The sequence below is a fragment of the Photinus pyralis genome, unplaced genomic scaffold (assembly GCF_008802855.1).
Source record: "Photinus pyralis isolate 1611_PpyrPB1 unplaced genomic scaffold, Ppyr1.3 Ppyr1.4_LG4, whole genome shotgun sequence".
NCBI lineage: Eukaryota > Metazoa > Arthropoda > Insecta > Coleoptera > Lampyridae > Photinus > Photinus pyralis.
Genome location: NW_022170511.1, coordinates 1932651 through 1950731, shown reverse-complemented (window position 1 = coordinate 1950731; position 18081 = coordinate 1932651). Strand labels below are relative to the sequence as shown.

General features: G+C 36.3%; 4 protein-coding genes across 5 annotated transcripts; 3 read left to right on the top strand and 1 right to left on the bottom strand.

Annotated features, from left to right (window-relative positions):
* The first annotated feature begins 821 nt into the window (after positions 1-821).
* LOC116169769 (UDP-galactose transporter senju) lies at positions 822-2525 on the top strand. Of its 2 annotated transcripts, XM_031485936.1 has the most exons (5): positions 822-1010; positions 1074-1246; positions 1294-1411; positions 1463-1649; positions 1699-2525. In XM_031485936.1, the coding sequence occupies exons 2-5, from the start codon at positions 1153-1155 to the stop codon at positions 2356-2358; spliced, it is 1059 nt and encodes a 352-aa protein (XP_031341796.1). In that variant the 5' UTR covers positions 822-1010; positions 1074-1152; the 3' UTR covers positions 2359-2525. The 2 variants fall into 2 exon arrangements, with proteins under 2 accessions (XP_031341796.1, XP_031341795.1); XM_031485935.1 differs by having other exon boundaries at positions 822-1246.
* Positions 2526-2719: 194 nt separating this feature from the next.
* Positions 2720-15944, top strand: LOC116169767 (DNA polymerase subunit gamma-1, mitochondrial). The gene is made up of 5 exons (XM_031485932.1): positions 2720-4275; positions 7588-7895; positions 7970-9795; positions 13988-15434; positions 15742-15944. The coding sequence occupies exons 2-5, from the start codon at positions 7891-7893 to the stop codon at positions 15794-15796; spliced, it is 3333 nt and encodes a 1110-aa protein (XP_031341792.1). The 5' UTR covers positions 2720-4275; positions 7588-7890; the 3' UTR covers positions 15797-15944.
* LOC116169772 (ribosome biogenesis protein BRX1 homolog) lies at positions 4325-5529 on the bottom strand. Its single transcript, XM_031485937.1, has 4 exons — positions 5369-5529; positions 5036-5309; positions 4598-4988; positions 4325-4546 (listed from the first exon to the last, which is right to left on the bottom strand). The coding sequence occupies exons 1-4, from the start codon at positions 5432-5434 to the stop codon at positions 4420-4422; spliced, it is 858 nt and encodes a 285-aa protein (XP_031341797.1). The 5' UTR covers positions 5435-5529; the 3' UTR covers positions 4325-4419.
* LOC116167955 (probable RNA-binding protein EIF1AD) lies at positions 15903-16181 on the top strand. The gene has a single exon (XM_031483579.1). It carries the CDS (start codon positions 15903-15905, stop codon positions 16179-16181), a length of 279 nt encoding a protein of 92 aa, XP_031339439.1.
* Positions 16182-18081: the final 1900 nt, after the last annotated feature.

Below are 18081 nucleotides of genomic sequence, written 5' to 3'. Positions count from 1 at the left end.
ACAAAAACCTAATGTACTTATTACTAATTAGGTCTGCGAAAATCTGGTATATCGATAAATATCGATAATTAAAGTACATCAATATTATCGATATATCGATAATTTTTTGCACCTCATAATCGGGATGTCGCTAATATCAATAACCGATCACTTTGATATATCATCGATGATTTTTGATTATTGATAATCGATAGTGAATTTCTATTATCTTGCAGCCCTAGTACTTACCAATTTTGTTAAAGCAACGGAAAAACGCACTCCCGCATCATTAGGGAAAAAGTAAATGTAGTAATTCTAATCTTTTAACATAAACTTCTTCGGAGAACGGTCATTTCCTTTTCGAATTGATGTGTAATCCACTTCTTGTACACGTTTTAACGCAAATTTTATTAATGAATATATATTTTACGGTTAATCAAATTGCCCGGGTAATTAATGTGATATATCAGTTAAGAATGTATTAATCAAGCAACTTTATTTCCTAGATAAAATACACGCCCGAAGCGAGGGTACATAAAATATGATACATTAGTAGAACCATTAGAACTTCAAATTTTATTTTAAATGCATTTTAAATAAACACAAAAATAATTTTTTAGTGTTTTTTTATGAAGCATTTTGGAGTTTCTTTTTAAATGTATCTTACCCACTTTTGCAAAAAGTATTTCCTATATTAACCGGGATTTTGGGGGGGGTTAGCGTTAGATTCGGAGGTGACTTAAACTTTTACTATTATTTGCCGCTCTATATTGATAATGTACCTAAAGAGCTCGTTGCTCTTACTAACTTCACGCGGGTCATCCCTTTATATACAGGACGTTTACGTTATCACGTTACAGTTAAATATGATCTGGACAGTCAGTGCGCCGTTTCTTTTGTACAAATGTATTTATTGTATTTTAATCACTGAATTTGAATCCAATTTCTTACGTTGCTGTGCTGTACACTTCACATAAATCATATTAACTGTGAGACTGAAACACACCAATGCCTACAACTCCTTGTTCAAAGTATTTCATAGATAAATAATAGAATGGATATTTAATTTGAGTGTAAAAACACTTTAATTGCAGAATGCAGATAAGTGACTGGCTTGTTGGCAATGTTATTGATATCTAATCAACTACTCGCATTTCTTACACATCTTACGAAATGTCGTCGTCGAAGATAAATTGGTCAGAATTATTTCCGACCCCTTTTAGTGCGTTTATATTCGTCTTATATATAGCTTTATTCGTAAATCAAGGTATTACTTATCATCGGTAAATGATAACTTATCTCTTTTCATTTAAGGTATTTTGGTTACTGCATCACAGAAAGAAGGGAGCAAATATGAATATGACATCGTTACTGTTGTTCTTTTAACAGAATTTTTGAAACTGTTGACTTCTATAATCTTGTATTGTAGAGAGTGAGTATTGGTATTACGTAGGAATTAATGGTAAACTCACCTCGATTGCAGACACACGTTTAGCTCATTAGTGCAGGACAGTGTCAAAAGCAGAAAAGTTCTCTATTTGTATTTCGTGCCAGCATTTCTCTATTGCCTTTATAATAATTTGGCATTTGTTAACTTGGCCACGTTTGATCCGACAACGTATTATTTGTTACTGCAATTCAGAGTGGTTGCCACTGCAGTTTTGTTTCAAGTAAGTTTCTCAGCGCACTTAATCCTTTGTATTGCAAGATCCATTTAAGGTGATATTCAAGAAACAGTTGAGCAGAAAACAATGGCTCTCATTAATACTCCTTACAACAGGGTGTATGCTTAAAGGGTGGAACTTCACAGTTCAAGATCAATCGGATACCAAAGATAAAAATGCGGCACATACAAAGTCGACAAGTATCACCTTAGACATTAATGCCATTTTAATTTTTGTGCAACTGATGTGTTCGTGCTTAGCGGGCGTTTATAACGAATACCTCCTAAAAAAACCTGGAGCAGACACTCACATTTTCATTCAAAATGTGTTTATGTATTTAGATTCCATACTTTGTAATGTATTCTTGCTTATATTACAAGGGAACTTAAGCTCATTTTCGATAGAAAATATGGGAAAAATATTTCATTATAAAGTAATATTAATAATGATAAATAACACAGCAGCGGGGATAGTTACCAGTTTTTTTCTGAAAAACATGAACTCCATTTTGAAAACATTTGCAGCCGCCCTCGAATTGATATTCACCGCGGTCCTTAGCTACGTATTATTTAGCATACCTATATATCTAAATACGATCTTAGCTATATCGGTGGTGCTATTTTCGATTTACTTGTACTCCCAAAACCCTGTTTCAAACACAAAGACAACTAAAACTTCACCGGAGGAAAAAGAAACACTGCTTGAAGATGTATGACACACATTTAGTCGAAAATTTTACGTATAAAAAAAAATATTTATTGAGAATTTGCACCTTGGATTGCGCTTGTTTTATACTGTCACGCTAACGAAAGCCATTGTTACTTAATATTTAACCAACTTAGGAGTGATATTTTTTATTGGAAATTAAACAGATAGTCTGTGCTGGTTTTATTTTTTAAATGAATTACTAAAAGTGTGAATAGAAACATCATTATCAGTTCTCTGCATCGCAGATGATCGTAGTGATTTTCCTCCACTCCGATCTTGTGCCTCTCTCTTCATGACGTACTCTCCTCTCCCTTCCATCATGTATCTAATCAAACGGCTTTTTTTAAACACATGATCCAACCAATTTCACTTTCTTTTGCTACTGGTGTGCATGACTGTTCCCAGTACTTCCTTGCTCTCTCGTTCCATTTGATCTTCACAACCCTTCTCCATATCCATATTTCCAAGGCTTCTATTATTTTTTCATTCTTCATTATTGTCCATACTTCACAAGCATACAGGGATTGTATAAAAAGTATTGGGAATGATTTTTTCGTGGGGTTTCTGTACATTGCAGGGCGCTTGCTGCAAATCGGTTCGGTGTATTTACTCTCGCATTTTGTTGTCGTAGAATGTAGGTTTTTGTGGCGTAGAAGGTTTCCCTAATACCCCATCTTGATAACTAAAATCAGATTCAATCCAGCCGCAGTCTTAAGATTAACTCGAAACTCAACTATATCAAAGAAAATTTTCTTTTAGTAATAATTTGCTTTACACGAATCCAACCAAAAATCAATTTAGATTCACAGCGTGTATATAGAATAAATGACCACAATACCTTTTTTTGTTAAGGTTTCTCGAAATGGACCCATAACGAATTCGGTTTTGTTATATAATGGAAAACTGCTTATGATTATCAGATGTCGGCTGGATTGTTGAACGGTTGCCTTAAAATCGCCTTGAAATTGTAGACTCCGGGGAAAATTTTGAAGATAACGAATAGTTGGGGTTTTTTCATTTTCTTACTATCCCAGGAACTTCTGTTATTTTGTGCAATTTTTTAACTAGCGTATCATTTATTGAAATCTGCCAAAAAACAACCAAAAAGGCAAAGTTTTCATTTCTTCGCCGTACACTGAAATTTTTATTAATGCAAAAATGTTCCTTTACAATGCTGATGCATTTATATTTAGTTTCGCCTTGACGGGACGGACAATGAGTTTACTTCGTTTGAACTCGTGCAATTGTTCTTTTTTACCGCACATTACTAATAGAAAGAATGTTTATGCTGCGTCGCATTCGACAGGAAACGACCGTCGGATTAAATTACTCAATTCGATCGCACTTAATTTAATCCAAAGGTTTATCGCTATGTCGGAAACGTTATCCTTTTTTGCGTTTCCACCAGAAAAGCTTTCTTTACTAACTCTAAACATGCGTAATAAAAGATCGGAAATTACGATTTCTGGTCAAAAACCATTTCATTTTTTGAAAAGGGGCCACAGAAACGGTCGCTCTAATACAAAGTGAATAATAATCTGTGTTAACTCCGATGACCAAAACGCGAATCGCTTTTGGTTCTCGAAAAAAATCCCCCTTCTTGGTTACTGCGTAATGTTCTGAACGCCCACAATGATGCGAAGTATCTCATTATGCTCAAAATTTGTCTGAGAAGACACTTCAGAACCTTGATATTTTTTGAGCTTTTAAAATTCTACTTTACTTTTCTGCAAGAACATTGAAAATAAAAGTCACGAGGAAGAAGGCATAAAGGAATTAATTGTCTTGAATGTCAATTTACAAACGAAATGAAGAACAAGAAGATGGAACGCCAATGTCACACAATCATCTCAAAAGAAAAGGGTATCAAGGACAGCAGTGAGAAAGCAAAAAAGAAGAAAGAACTTTAAAACAATAGAAGAGTGTAAGTAATATACATAAAAACATTTATTTGGAATATGTAACAAAATCAATTTCAGATTGTTCTTATTTTTATACAGTACACTTTAATAAAACCATGTTCAATACATTGCATTGTTACTTAATATATTCAAACTGAATTCATTTTTCAAACTACTACATCATCATCTGTAGGTAGCTGTTTAAAAACATCATCCAATGGATTTAAGTCGTAACTTTTAGTCGGTTTATTTGCTTCCGCTCTTAGCTTCTGTTGCTTCTTAGACATGTATTTACTAAAAAGCCTTAATTAAACGACAAAAGACATAAATTAGGCTTTAACTTACTCTTTTTTAAGGGACAATTGCATGTGTCGTCTATACTTGGCCGGGCTGACGTACTTCGGATTTTCCCACAAAGGCAAACCGCCGAAGCTGCTTGCGAATATTTTGACGGGATTTAAAACGAAGCGAGGTCCGATTTCCGTTAGCGCGCCATCTTCGGACAATATCTGAAAGTTCCTGAACCATATTCGATCGTCTAAGATTGTAAATGTGTACACGTGGTCGAAGAACGGTTGGCTTTTCGGATGTTTATCTGGTACACCGAAGATTTGTATAAATAGTTCCTTCAGGAGCGAGTAGTGAGGTGATTCGGAAAATTTAGGATCAAAACTAAGTAGTGGTCGCGAACCCTTCAGGCAATTTCCCGTCAGTTTCAGCTCTCCCATTGTATGAACTGAAAACAAAACGTTAGAATGAAAGCATAAATTTTACGTTTCGTACTATTATCAACTGCGAATTTTACACTGGGGCCGTCTGCAATGTTTGACAACCACATGTAGAGATCTAATTTTCTTCTTCCTTCAAACATTAACGCCTTATTGCAGTTTTTCACTTCGCACATATCGTTAACTATTGACAATGTTTTAGCGCGTTCCATTTTGGGCTCGGCACGATGGTGAGGTATCAGTGTTTTTAAATCTTGCATTAGATGTCGATATCGAAAATTCATGCCTCGGGAACAGAAAATTAGAACACGTTGTTTGTTGGTCCAATGCTAGAAAAAAGGAATGATTGTCGGAACGTTATTGTTGGTGATACCCTTCAAGTACTTACCTTTTTCTTTAATGGGGGCTCTTGACTTGTGCTTTTTTTTAAACGTTTTGCCTTAGGATTCTGCATTCTTAATACAAGTAGAACTATTTGAAATTAACCTAAAATGTGGTATGTGACACCACGTGCGTTGTGTATACAATCACGTCACGTGATTAATTAAAGCAGAGGCGCCACCTATAATACAGGGTGGTGCATCTAAAACGATCCATCCGAGCTAAGGAGTGGAATGTTATCACCAAAAAGGCTTTACGACAATTCAACCGAGTTGGTGGAAATTACCATAATTGTAACTATTCCGAAATGCACAAACCTGCTTAATCTGGTTGATTTATCATAAAGTACTATTTTTATTTTTTCTTATCCTCACTTTATCCCAACCACACCAAATTGTGGGTAAAATAATGACGTTTTAATCCAATGTTCATTATGAAATTTAGACAAATGTGGATCAACCACTTTTTGTAACTCTAAACTACTAATCTTCCTCTCCACAACTGCACAAAATATAGGCACAGTTTCATTCTTGATATTTAGAGATTTAGCTGCGTATACTACAAACAAAATTGACAATAAATCACAGTCACTAAAATTGTTTACTATCATTCGTTTCGAGAAAAATTGATATTCCTATCTATAAACTGAAATTTTAATACGGATACGGACGTTAAAGTCTCCCAGAACTATCCTTGTTGGTCCTGTGATAGCGATTGAATGGTATCTTGCAGCTGGTTATAGAAAGATTCCCTTTCTAATTTGGTTTATTGTCTTTGGGCGACATTCTTGAGGAGATGTAGCCACATTCGCGAATATTTTTTGCTGCTTTTTATGGATGGCTAATTTTACTCCTTCTTTTGCTGTCTCATGTTTGTCTACTGTATATAATACTAGATAGTTACCATATTGTTCTCTTGGTCTCTGTTGTTGAATGATCTTATGTTCCATGTAGCAATTCGCATTATACTTTTCTTCCGTGGGTCGTCATCTGTGGATCCGAGGCAGAGTGTTAAGCCTGCAATCTTTTTTGCCCCAGATAGAGAGCTAACCTTCCTCCTTTTTCCTGAACAAATTATGATAGATCCATTAAATAAATTAAATAACAAATTTTCTGGAAAACGATCCGACCGATTTCAAAAAATCAAACGTCAAAATAAAGGACTTCGAAAGACCTTTCAAACAAGTTATTACTGGATACCACTTGTTATTTAATTGTTATTTAAATTGGGAATGTCCCTGGGGAGCAGTGGGTAGAAGGGGATGATTGGCGAAAAAGTTGTCCCCCGGATAAATCTTTAGACGTGTCTCGGCGTTTTTTATATGTACCATTTTATGCTTCACGGTCGTCTACCAAATTTTATTGCTCTAAACCGAACACAAACATATTGCCTGCTTCTCCTATTCATTTTATGTGTGCAAATTTCAATAAAATATCAAATATGTGAGACATCCACTTCTCACCTCTAGATAGAATCTTATTAACTCTTAGGCACGAATAAAGTACTTGATTTTTAATTTCTTAATTTATATGCTTAAAATTTTCTTTTTAATCATTTTTCTATAAATTCTACTATAATCTTTTTTTTCTTTTTTTTATATACCTATAATGCGCCTTACGTTTAGCTTTATTAGTAATTGACCTATACTTGGATGTATTTATATCTGTCGGTCAATAAACATTATTATTATTATATTATTATTATTATTTTCCGTTAATCAGTGGTTTTCGATAAATCCGTGGTGGGAGGTTTTCAAATGAACATCCTGTATGTGATGCAGTGCTCAATAATTATAGTGATTTATAACGTGCAATATGTGGTATAATGACCTGTGAATTAGTATTATTTTCAATAACATATTATGTGACAGGTGTCTTTGAGACACATTACCTATATTTCTAATAATATCCAGAAAACTAAGCGGGCTATAGAAAATACCCCCTCATTAACTATTTTTACATAACTTTAATCATTTCTGCTTTTTTGATAACGGGCGATCAAAAATGAGTTGCTGTCGAGTTGCCTTTGGAAGTTCAAGTTAAGTACGATTTCCCATGGAAACAAAAATTCCAAAGGTAACTCGACAGCAACTCATTTTTGATCGCATAGTATTCCCACAAGTAAATGTGTGATATTATAAAGCAAAAACTTGTGGTTATGGTTAATCTAGGTAGCTTTATCAAGCAACCCCGAGAAGAGCACACCGCATCACTTTATCTCTTTTAGTTCTCAAAATATCCCCGAAAGAAATCGAAAACAAGCAATTTGGAACACCCTGTACAACGTTTGACCATGTTCACGTGGCCCCCACTACAAAACTATGGATGTACGCCAATGCTATTAGTGTCTATGTAACCGGCGCTTTCAAGGGACACAGTTTTCTACGGCTGTTTTCCAAACAAAACTGAAGACCCTTGGAAAACGTGATCAAAACCGAGAAAATTTAAAGGTTTTGTGTATGTAGATCCGCGAGCAAGTTGGAAGTATTCTCCTCTTCTTCTTCTTCTTGAAAATCCAGTTTTTGTACACATGAAGTAAGTTACTAGTTATTAGTGATGTTTCGATTACATAAATTCGATAAAACCATAAAGATACTTATTCACAACAGTTTTACAAGGTACAGCACCGAAATACTTCCAAGACAAACTAAAAAGTTGTATCCTCCCTGCAAGAAAAAGCTTCTGCCGAACAACGACAAGCATCCACCACCTATCCACGTGGATGGTGAGGCACCACGTGTCAATAGTGTTGGTATACAAATGCTACCGGCCAATATTTACAAGCAAGTTTTTAAGGGAATACCGGATCAAGAATATGATGCTTCGATAGTTGAGAAGTGTCACGGGTATTTAAACAAACATGGGATTCTCAAAAAAGACCCAAACTTATTACCCGATGTGAATTTAAAAATTCCCCCGCTTTGCGGGGCGAATATCATCGAACACTTCGAGATTATAGCTGAAGAGCAATCAAAACCGTATAGAGAATTAGTTCTTGACATTCTGGATGGTATTCCTCCAATACCCGAGGAATGGGTAATGCAAGTGGGGTGGACACGCTACGTTTTAAACCAAGAACCGGTGGCAGTCGACTGTCCGCTGGAAGACTGTGTTGTTTTCGACGTAGAGGTTTGTATGCGGTCAGGGAAGCTTCCCACAATTGCGACGGCGGTGTCTAAGGAAGCCTGGTATGGATGGGTTAGCGAATCCTTAATGAACAGAAGTGATAAGCCGTTACAAAACCACGAGTATTACGAAAAGCATTTAATACCATTCTACAATGGGTCATTAGACAATCCGAAAGTTGTGATTGGCCATAATGTCGCATATGATCGTTCGCGCATTATGGAACCGTACAGATTGAGAAATACAGGAATGAGATTTCTCGACACCATGTCTATGCATGTAGCTATTAATGGATTGACTAGCTATCAGCGTGCTGTCTTAAAGTCCCAAGATAAGGAGGAGGAAGATGGGGAGTGGCAGAACACTAGCTCGTTGAACAGTTTAAATGAAGTTCATAAATTATACTGTGGCAAAGAGGTCGAGAAAACTGTTCGGGATGTATTTGTCTATGGATCTCTAAACGATGTTTACGATCAATTTCAAACAGTCATGAGCTACTGCGCGTACGATGTAAAAGCGACCCATAACGTATTAAAAGTTTTGTTTCCCTTGTATCTGGAACGTTTTCCGCATCCTGCAACACTTGCGGGAATGTTGGAGTTAAGCACGACGTATCTGCCGATCAATGGCAATTGGGAGAGGTACATTAATAACTCTGAGCAGGCTTACGACGATTTGGACATCGAGCGTAAGGTGATGTTAGCACGATGTGCGGATCAAGCGTGCCATTTATTTCATAATAACAAATACGCCGAGGACTTGTGGATGTGGGATCAAGATTGGGATGTAAAAGATATAAAAATACGTAAAACACCAATTAAAAGTGAATCCCGAGGTGAATCCGATAATGCAAGTAGTGAACAGGATCTATTGGAAGAAAAGTTTAATTATCTCGATCGGACGGCCCAGTTTTTACCCGCCGTCGAAACTTTACTACCCGGTTATCCGAATTGGTACCGGAAATTGTGCACCAAGCCGGGTTCGTCCCCCGATTGGGTCCCCGGACCGCATTTAATTAGTACTTCCATGCAAATTACGCCGAAACTCCTCGGATTGACTTGGGAGAACTATCCCCTGCATTTTATTAGAGGGCAGGGGTGGGGTTTGATAGTGCCGTTTCTTAGTGACTCCGATATTGACACTCGAATTCCCATAAAACAGATTTTGCAGAAAAGGGCGGCCGTCGGCAGTAGTTTGCAAGCGTCCGTTGCACCCGATCTGTCAATTGGGCAACAAATCGAACGGAACTTATCGAAAGTTGAATTTTATCGTTCTGTGAAAAAGGACAACAGCGGAGGGGTGTATAAGGGTGAGTTTAAAGTATAACATAGCATCCCTACCATCAAATTTTGTTAAATTTATTCTTTGCTAATGAGCAGAAACACCTAAAAAAGAATGAGGTGAGTGTTTTCTGGGTTTTTGTTAAATGGTTATCTAAAAATTGTACAGTGTGTCGTATTTTGGTTGAGACTGCAGTGTATCTCAGCTGTTTTTAAAGACAGAGACAGGCTATGTGCCACTTTTGTGTATTCTTTTTCATACTTACATTGATGTATGACAACCTAAATTTTTTTATATGATTGTATATTATATTCTCGATTATATTATATCATATTTTTCAAAATTTCCCAGAAACGGCTAAGCAGATTTTTAACATTTTTGTAGTCAATCGAACCTGACACTGCCAAACCTAATTGCGTTTTTTGCATTGTTGGCAAATTAGGCTCTAACTTTACCTGCCCAACCACACAGTAGGTCCCAGAATATGTCTCCTCCAAGAACCATGTCTATGCTATTGAGTTTGAAAAAGATCAGGTCTGTCAATTTCAAGTTCCTTGGAGTTCTTAATTTCGAAACTTTAACATTCACTATTGGTAAATTCGAGGGGAAATTATTCGAGATAGATTTTATCACAATTTAAGACATTTGAAAAGATTGTTGCTTATAAAACTCGCTCTAGCTGCATGAGCAACATTTACAATTTATGTATTTGTTGAATTTTTCTTTCAAAGTGATTGTTTTTCACATTGGACGTCCATGGCACACTTATTCATTTTAAAATAAAATTGATATAAATTTGAAGTTTACAATGTATTTCTTATGGCAATAATTCCACGGCCGTGTTGACGGCGACTGTGCTAGACAAGAAACAAATGAATTTGGTTTTAATCTCAGTCTGCCATGATTGGCATAAGAAATACATTCAGGAAAAATTCCAGATTAATTTCCAAATAAACTACTAAGTATTTGGTATCGCCGATTCTGTAAAATCCAAAATGGCGACTATAAGAAATAAGAAAGTTAATGTGATTTACTCGAAACCCACACACCATAAACATTTTATTGTAGTACCATCAGAAAACTGAGAAAAAATCACTAAGAGTTTATTAAAAGTATTTTTTGATATCTTTGAAAATAAATGAACACTACTAGCGCATTTTCGAAAATATCATTTTTTCGTTTTGGTCATAACTTCACTATTTGTAGAGCTACAAGAAATTATGACTAGGATAATTAATCAGCATAAAATTCTGCATAATTTTGCCCATTTAACTGATTTTGTATCTCGATTACGAAATAACGCGAAATAAAAAACATATTTCCATTTAAAATAACAAAGTTGGTATCCACAGTTTGTGAATCACTGGTTGACAAACATTTTTCGTGCCCATTAAAATAGTCTTGCAAAATAGAAATTGTGTGCTAATTTACCCGACCTCGTAGCTATTATAATTCTCAAGATAGCAATAGTGGACAAAATAAGATGAATGTATAAGCAAATTGAATTGTGTTTAACAGAAGTTCGATTATCAATCCCGAAGTTATAAATAGTGAAATTCGCGCTCGTGTTTTAAATTTACATCTCGATTTACATGTTATAAATTTGAGTACAAGTAAGTGATACATAATAATGTTATAAATAACTGTTATAAATCTATCTATTTAAATTAGTAATTTAATTGTACATAAATAAATATGTTACATACATTATTGACCCCCAAGGGAGTTCATGAGCTAATTCTAAAATACTCTTCCTTAATGTTTTTGAAACTATCAATCGGGTATTAAAAAAAATTAGATTGTCATTTACTACTTCTTCCGAGACTACTTCATTTTTCATGTTATAAAAATGTACCAATAACTCCTCACCGGTATAATCTCGCTTACAAGATCATCTCTCATATCAAAATTTTACGACACTCACCCTGAACAAAAGGGGGAATTGATACAAGGTTGCCACACTAATTTCTACCAACTTAACATTAATACTAAACAATGTAACCAGTAACCACCTTAGATATTTCATGTCACTGGTAAACACTAATGTTAAATCCGAGGTTAAATCTGAGAAAAGTTTTTAACCCCAACACTTCAGAATCAAATTTTAAGATCAACAATATAAAATGTATTTCCCTCTCACAAAGCGCATACTCCTACAAACTACAAGAGAGAGAGAGAGAGAGAGAGAGAGAGAGAGAGAGAGAGAGAGAGAGAGAGAAGGGAGGGGCTTATAAATGCAATAAGTACGCCGTGTAGAATTCACCGAAAACAAGAAAAAAAATGTACCAAATTCTTGAGAGAACAGCTTCCTAGCTCAAACCAAAAATGGCGCTTTTAGAACAGTGTATTTAAAAAATGGTAAATGTATGGAAAAAACTTGCCCACGAATGTTTATTATTTTCTGATGTAGAATAATAATATTCAATTTTGTATTTGAAAAAAATAGGTTACCCTACACTTGACCCTTAAAGGACAGTTATGTGCAAAGATGCATGCCAACATTAAACGGACCCCCCTCCATATGAAGAAAATAAATAATAAATAATGAAAATAATAAATAATTAGAAATATAGAAAATATAAATAATTTTTTGATATCCTCGCTAGTTTTCACAATAATCGACTGTCTCAGGATAAATGGGACACCCTGTATATAAATTAAGTGACAAAAAATTAGTATTCGCGACTCAGAAAAGAAATGACCGCTACACTCTCGGGTACACCCCAATTCGTCTCGATTATGCAGGTGCGATTAAACTCCACTAAATCATCCCCTTGACAATAGTATATTGAAAGACAAGTGTTACAATGCGACCTCCGCTTCGCTACGCCACTCGTGCCACAAAATAGTCGTATTACAATAAAGCATTGTAACACGTGTTTTTCATACTATTTTTTCTATTTCGGGGCTTTAATTTAATTAAAAAGTAATGATGAAAAACTACAGGAAACTTTAGAATTAATATGTCTTAAGTTGGCAACACCATTTACGTTGACAAATTTTAAGTTGGCAGCGTAGATAAACACAACACTGACATTTGGAAACTTTATAAAACTTTTAAATAAATTTATTTATGGTGGATGTGTAAACTGCTGATTTGGAATGTATTCGTGTACCAAAAATCAAGGAAAACACATAAATTTCACGTAATTTGATTTCACATGCATCTGATGATTTGACGTTGACGTCTTGGCGAACTGCCAACTTAAAGATGAAAAGTTACCAAAAACAATGTTACAATGGAACTCATCGAAACACTGTTTTTGCCGAAAACAGTTGCACAAAATTCTCATTGTAACACCGAAATAGAAAAAAGAATTTTTCTATTTCGGTGTCACAATGATGATTTTGTACAAAACAGTTGTACAAAGACAGTGATTATAATCGGTTTTTTTGGTAACACATCTCTTAAGTTGCCAGTTACTAGTTAGTACAAGTAGGTAGTTCGTTGGGTACTCCATGTTTGAACTTCAAAATGTCAGTCTTACTACGCTGCCAACCTAAAACTTAACAGCATAAAAAGTGTTCCCAACGTAAAACATGTTAGTTCTAATGTTCCCTATAGTTTCTGATAATGGGTTTTTTAATTAAATTAAAGCACCGAAATAGAAAAAATAGTATGAAAAACGCGTGTTACAATGCGACCTATTGTAATACTCCTATCTTGCGGACACTCGTGGCTACGCTTCGCGTCGCCACTCGTGCCACAAGATAGTCGTATTACAATAGGTCGCATTGTAACACTTGTCTTTCAATATACGATTTCCAAGGGCAAATTTAAAGTCTTGTAACTTTTGTATTTGTGGAGGTATTTTAATGACTCTTTCGCATTTCTGTTGAATTTTGCTTAAATTTTCTTAATTTATTTACAGCAAAAAAACTGGAAATTTCTCCATTCTGACTATTTTTGAGGCCTTAATCTACTAATATCGCATCTTAAAAAATGAATATGGCAACCGCGCAATTAAAAAAATTGTGAATTCGTTATTTCAAAAATATCGAAGTTGTTTATAATCGAATTACATTTTTAGCGCATTTTCGAACTTTTTGGAAGGCGCTATTATGGCCACTTTCTCCGGCCGTCTGCCCCCTTAACTACTACAGTTTTCAAGCATTCGAGCTCGTTTAGATATTTGTTTAATTTACCAAGATTTGACGGTAGGGGTGCAAAGTTAACGAACATTTCTGTCCTTTTAGTTAACGATTTGCGTTGTCGACAGGTTCCGGAGTGTGGAGTAACACAGTTCTCGAGAACTGCTGTTGGTTTTACAAGTTGCCGCATAAAGACGGTCCCTCTCATCGCGTGGGAAATCCTTTGGCAAAAGATTTCTTAAACAAGTTTTCGGAAAGCGTGTTAACCGGCAGCACTAACAGCGCCGAAAAAATTATCGCGATACAGAAAATGCTGTCGTATTGGCGTAATAATCGTAATCGTATTATGGAACAAATGGTGGTGTGGTTGGATGATGCGCACCTGCCGAATTTTTTAAAATTGCACCACAAGCAGTGCGGCGCCATCTTGCCTCAGGTTGTTGTATGCGGTACGCTGACGAGAAGGGCAGTTGAAGCAACCTGGATGACCGCTTCTAATGCGCATACGGATAGAGTGGGGTCGGAACTAAGAAGTATGGTGCAAGCGCCGTTCGGATACAGTATTGTGGGTGCAGATGTTGATTCTCAAGAACTGTGGATCGCCTCTGTTATCGGTGACTCTCATTTTGCGAAAATACACGGAGGTACGCCGTTAGGTTGGATGACTATAAGCGGGAATAAGTCGGACGGGACCGATATGCATAGTGTAACTGCAAAGGCAGTTGGCATATCCAGGGATCAAGCAAAAGTCTTAAACTATGCCAGAATATACGGGGCAGGGCAAAATTTCGCCGAGCAGCTACTCAAGCAGTTTAATCCCACCATGTCGGATAGTGACGTTCGTAGGAAATCGTCTAAAATGTTTACTTTAACGAAAGGAAAGAGAGTGTTCAATCTAAAGAAGGAATTTCTAACAGATTTCCCAGATAAACTTTACGAACGCTGGGAAGCGTTTGGAATAGCAAAGTTGCATAATAAAAAGTTAGACGAGATGTTTTACAACCCAAAGTGGACTGGTGGAATGGAATCTGCAATGTTTAACAGATTGGAGGAAATTGCAAATAATTCCGAACCGGTGACGCCATTTCTGCATTGTCGACTAAGTCGCGCTTTAGAACCCAAAGGTGTCGCCGGTGACCGCTTTTTACCGACGAGGATCAACTGGGTAGTGCAGAGTGGAGCTGTGGATTTTTTACATTTGATGTTAGTTTCGATGCGTTGGATTATGCAGAACCAGATACGATTCTGCTTCAGTTTCCACGATGAAGTGAGATATTTGGTGAAGGACGATCGTAAATATCAAGCCGCCTTGGCGATGCACGTAACTAATTTGTTAGTGCGATCGTATTGTTCCGCAATGCTCGGCATGCGCGATCTCCCGTTTTCCGTCGCGTTTTTTTCTTCGGTCGAAGTCGACGCGGTGCTGAGGAAAGAAGCGAAACAAGATTGTAAAACGCCGTCCAATCCGCACGGTTTGATGGGAGGTTACAATATTCCAAATGGCGAATCGCTAGATATTCATCAAGCGGTTCGTAAAGCAGGGGGGCAGTATGCTTGGTGGCGTACCAAAAAAAGGTTTTTTTAACATACAGACTGAGTTGAGGGGTCAATATTCATGGAAGTATTTTGTATACCGTTATTCCACTTCCAATTTTTTGTGGGAGAATCCATCTTTTCATCTGTGCCAAAAATATTTAAAACAATAATTGTCATGGATGTGTAAATGTCGTCTATACCAGTTTAGTACAACACTCCTACCATGGGAAAGAACATTCAAAACGTTGGCAGTGGGATGACAGTGTTTTTACAATTATTTCCAAGGATGTTTACTCCTCGAACTGTACTTTGCAAATTTGCAAACTAAATGTGCACCTTGTTTCAGAAATGTCGAGAGCCACAAAACGAAAGCACGTCCTAATGGAACTCATGCAGGATGATTTTTCCCTTCCCACAGAAAATCAAGCCATAGTGAAGATACTAAGCAGTAAAGGCAACAATTTACACGAAGCAGAGTCTCCAGACGGTTCCACCTTTCTGATTAGTATGCCGACCAAATTTAGGAAGAACATCTGGATTAAGAGAGGCGATTTCGTCATAGTGGAACCAATCGAGGAGGGCGATCGTGTCAAGGCCGAAATTGTGCGAGTGCTGACTAACGATCATATTAAATACTTTAAAAAAGATGGCGTGTGGCCCGCGGACTTTAATTCAAAATGTGGGAATGCGGAAGAATTTGCAAGTGAAACTTGTGAAAAGGACGATGGTAGCAGTTCGGACAGTGAAGGTACTTCTAATACAAGTGAAAGCGAAGATAGTAAATAGTTTTTGTTATTTTTTACTTCAAAAATAAATTACATAAAATTATCTTCGCTTATAATTCTGCGTAACAATTTACTTTTAAGTTACCATCGAGATTCTGTATTGGTTCTTTTGTGTGCATTGTTCCTGAAAATAGCCATACAAGTTTTTGTCCCAATAATTAATAATAATAATAATAATAATAATAATTTTTATTCGTCCCTTGAACTTGATCGTTGTGGGATAAGTTATTACAGTCAGTAAACACAAATAACAAAAGAAATAGAGCATACAAATTCGAAGTCATCTAAATATTCCTTAAGGGAATAATAAATAAAGACTTTGTTTTTTGTACTTGTAAACTACAAAGTTGCTGATTTTTCACCATTTGTTGCTAAAGCAATCGATAATGTGCCACAGGTATAAACTGTAATTAACTACGTGAAGCAAATGTAGCCCTCGACTTCAATTATTTTGAGCTTTAAGCTCGTTTCTCACAATTCATATTGCCATTGGCTCTGAAGGTAGAAACATTTTCCTTTAATGATAAACTAAGAACAAGAAATATAAACCCAATTGCATAATGGAGAAATGTGTGTTGGAATTATTGTAGACCAGACCAACAGACAATTACTTACCTTTATTTTCCAGAACATTTTAGATACGTTTTCGATCTTTTTTGAGTGTTGTAGAACTCAAAGCTGAGTCGAGCGCAGGGCCGTATCTAGGCGGTGACGAGATGGGCGTCAGCCAAGGGCGCAGCTACCGGGGAGGCGCAAAATTGGCATTGAAAAAATTTCTTTTTACATTAGTGTATTAGGAAAAAAATTCAGGTTATTTAAACAAATGTTATTCCAGATTGTTAATACTGTACGTACAGTGACTGTGAATAGCTGGGTCGTTACAAAGTGGTTTTACCTTTACCTCTGCCCTTCCCCCATTTTGCCTCCTGATGGCAAGATAATATATACAGTGTGTCCAATATAAGAAGGAAAAGCAAACAAGTCAAGTGATATTTTAAAAATTTGTAAATTCCGATCAGTTCCGAAAAAAAACGAAATTAATCATATTCGGTTTTATTTTTTGCCGGCCCTGTTTGAAAAGATATCAAAAAACAAATAACACTTCCTCATAGGAACTTTAAGCGATACAAATTAGCGTTTTTGAGAAACCATCAACAACGATGTATGGCACAATAAGATTCTTTATCACCTATTTAAAGGAACCATCAATGAATTATTTTGATATTTTGTCAACGCCTACTACAGTAAAATGTTAAAAATTATTTATTATTTAGCTCAGAAAAATTGCTTGTTACTAAATTTTTAACATTTTGGTTTAGTAGGCGTTGACAAAATGTAAAAACAATTTGTTCTCCTAAATGACATATTGTACCATACATAATTGTATTCGTAATAAAAAATGCCACTCAATACATTATGTACTTTTTTCCGGTCCATTAAAAATATTAAGTTGATGGTTTCTCAAAGACGAAACATCGCAGCGAAAATCTTGTAAAATGGTGAGCTTAAAAAGTTACTTTCGGTTTTTTTAATATCTTCGGAACCTTGGACTTAAGAAAATTTTCGGAGAAGGACCGGGAGATCCTTGCGTTTTTGTTGGGGGGTATTTAACCCCCCAACCGCGCAGGTGTGGTGGTGGGGGGGGGGGCAAACTTGAAGTGCCGCCAAGGGCGCGATCATATCTAGTTACGGACTTGGTCGAACGTTCTAAAAAACCACTCGAGCGGCGAGCGTTCTAATTTTCTCAAAAGTGCTCGCGAGTATTGAGTTGTTTTGCAAAAGCGAAATCGCTTGCAAGTTCCAAGCGCTCCTGAAAGTGCTCGAACGGTTTATCGCGGGCGCTCTGGAAAAGTGCTCTTGAGCGGAAAAAACGCTCGCGATCGGCGCTTAATCCTTCAGCG

Coding starts and splice junctions, on each gene's coding strand:
- LOC116167955 (XM_031483579.1), top strand. CDS start 15,903: ATGCCGACCAAATTTAGGAAGAACATCTGGATTAAGAGAGGCGATTTC.
- LOC116169767 (XM_031485932.1), top strand. Junction 9,796..13,987: donor CAGCGGAGGGGTGTATAAGG/GTGAGTTTAAAG, acceptor CGTTGTCGACAG/GTTCCGGAGTGTGGAGTAAC. Junction 15,435..15,741: donor TGGTGGCGTACCAAAAAAAG/GTTTTTTTAACA, acceptor ACCTTGTTTCAG/AAATGTCGAGAGCCACAAAA.
- LOC116169772 (XM_031485937.1), bottom strand. CDS start 5,434: ATGCAGAATCCTAAGGCAAAACGTTTAAAAAAAAGCACAAGTCAAGAG. Junction 5,310..5,368: donor AGCCCCCATTAAAGAAAAAG/GTAAGTACTTGA, acceptor CCTTTTTTCTAG/CATTGGACCAACAAACAACG. Junction 4,989..5,035: donor AAAATTCGCAGTTGATAATA/GTACGAAACGTA, acceptor TTTTGTTTTCAG/TTCATACAATGGGAGAGCTG.
- LOC116169769 (XM_031485936.1), top strand. CDS start 1,153: ATGTCGTCGTCGAAGATAAATTGGTCAGAATTATTTCCGACCCCTTTT. Junction 1,247..1,293: donor AGCTTTATTCGTAAATCAAG/GTATTACTTATC, acceptor TTTTCATTTAAG/GTATTTTGGTTACTGCATCA. Junction 1,412..1,462: donor ATAATCTTGTATTGTAGAGA/GTGAGTATTGGT, acceptor CCTCGATTGCAG/ACACACGTTTAGCTCATTAG.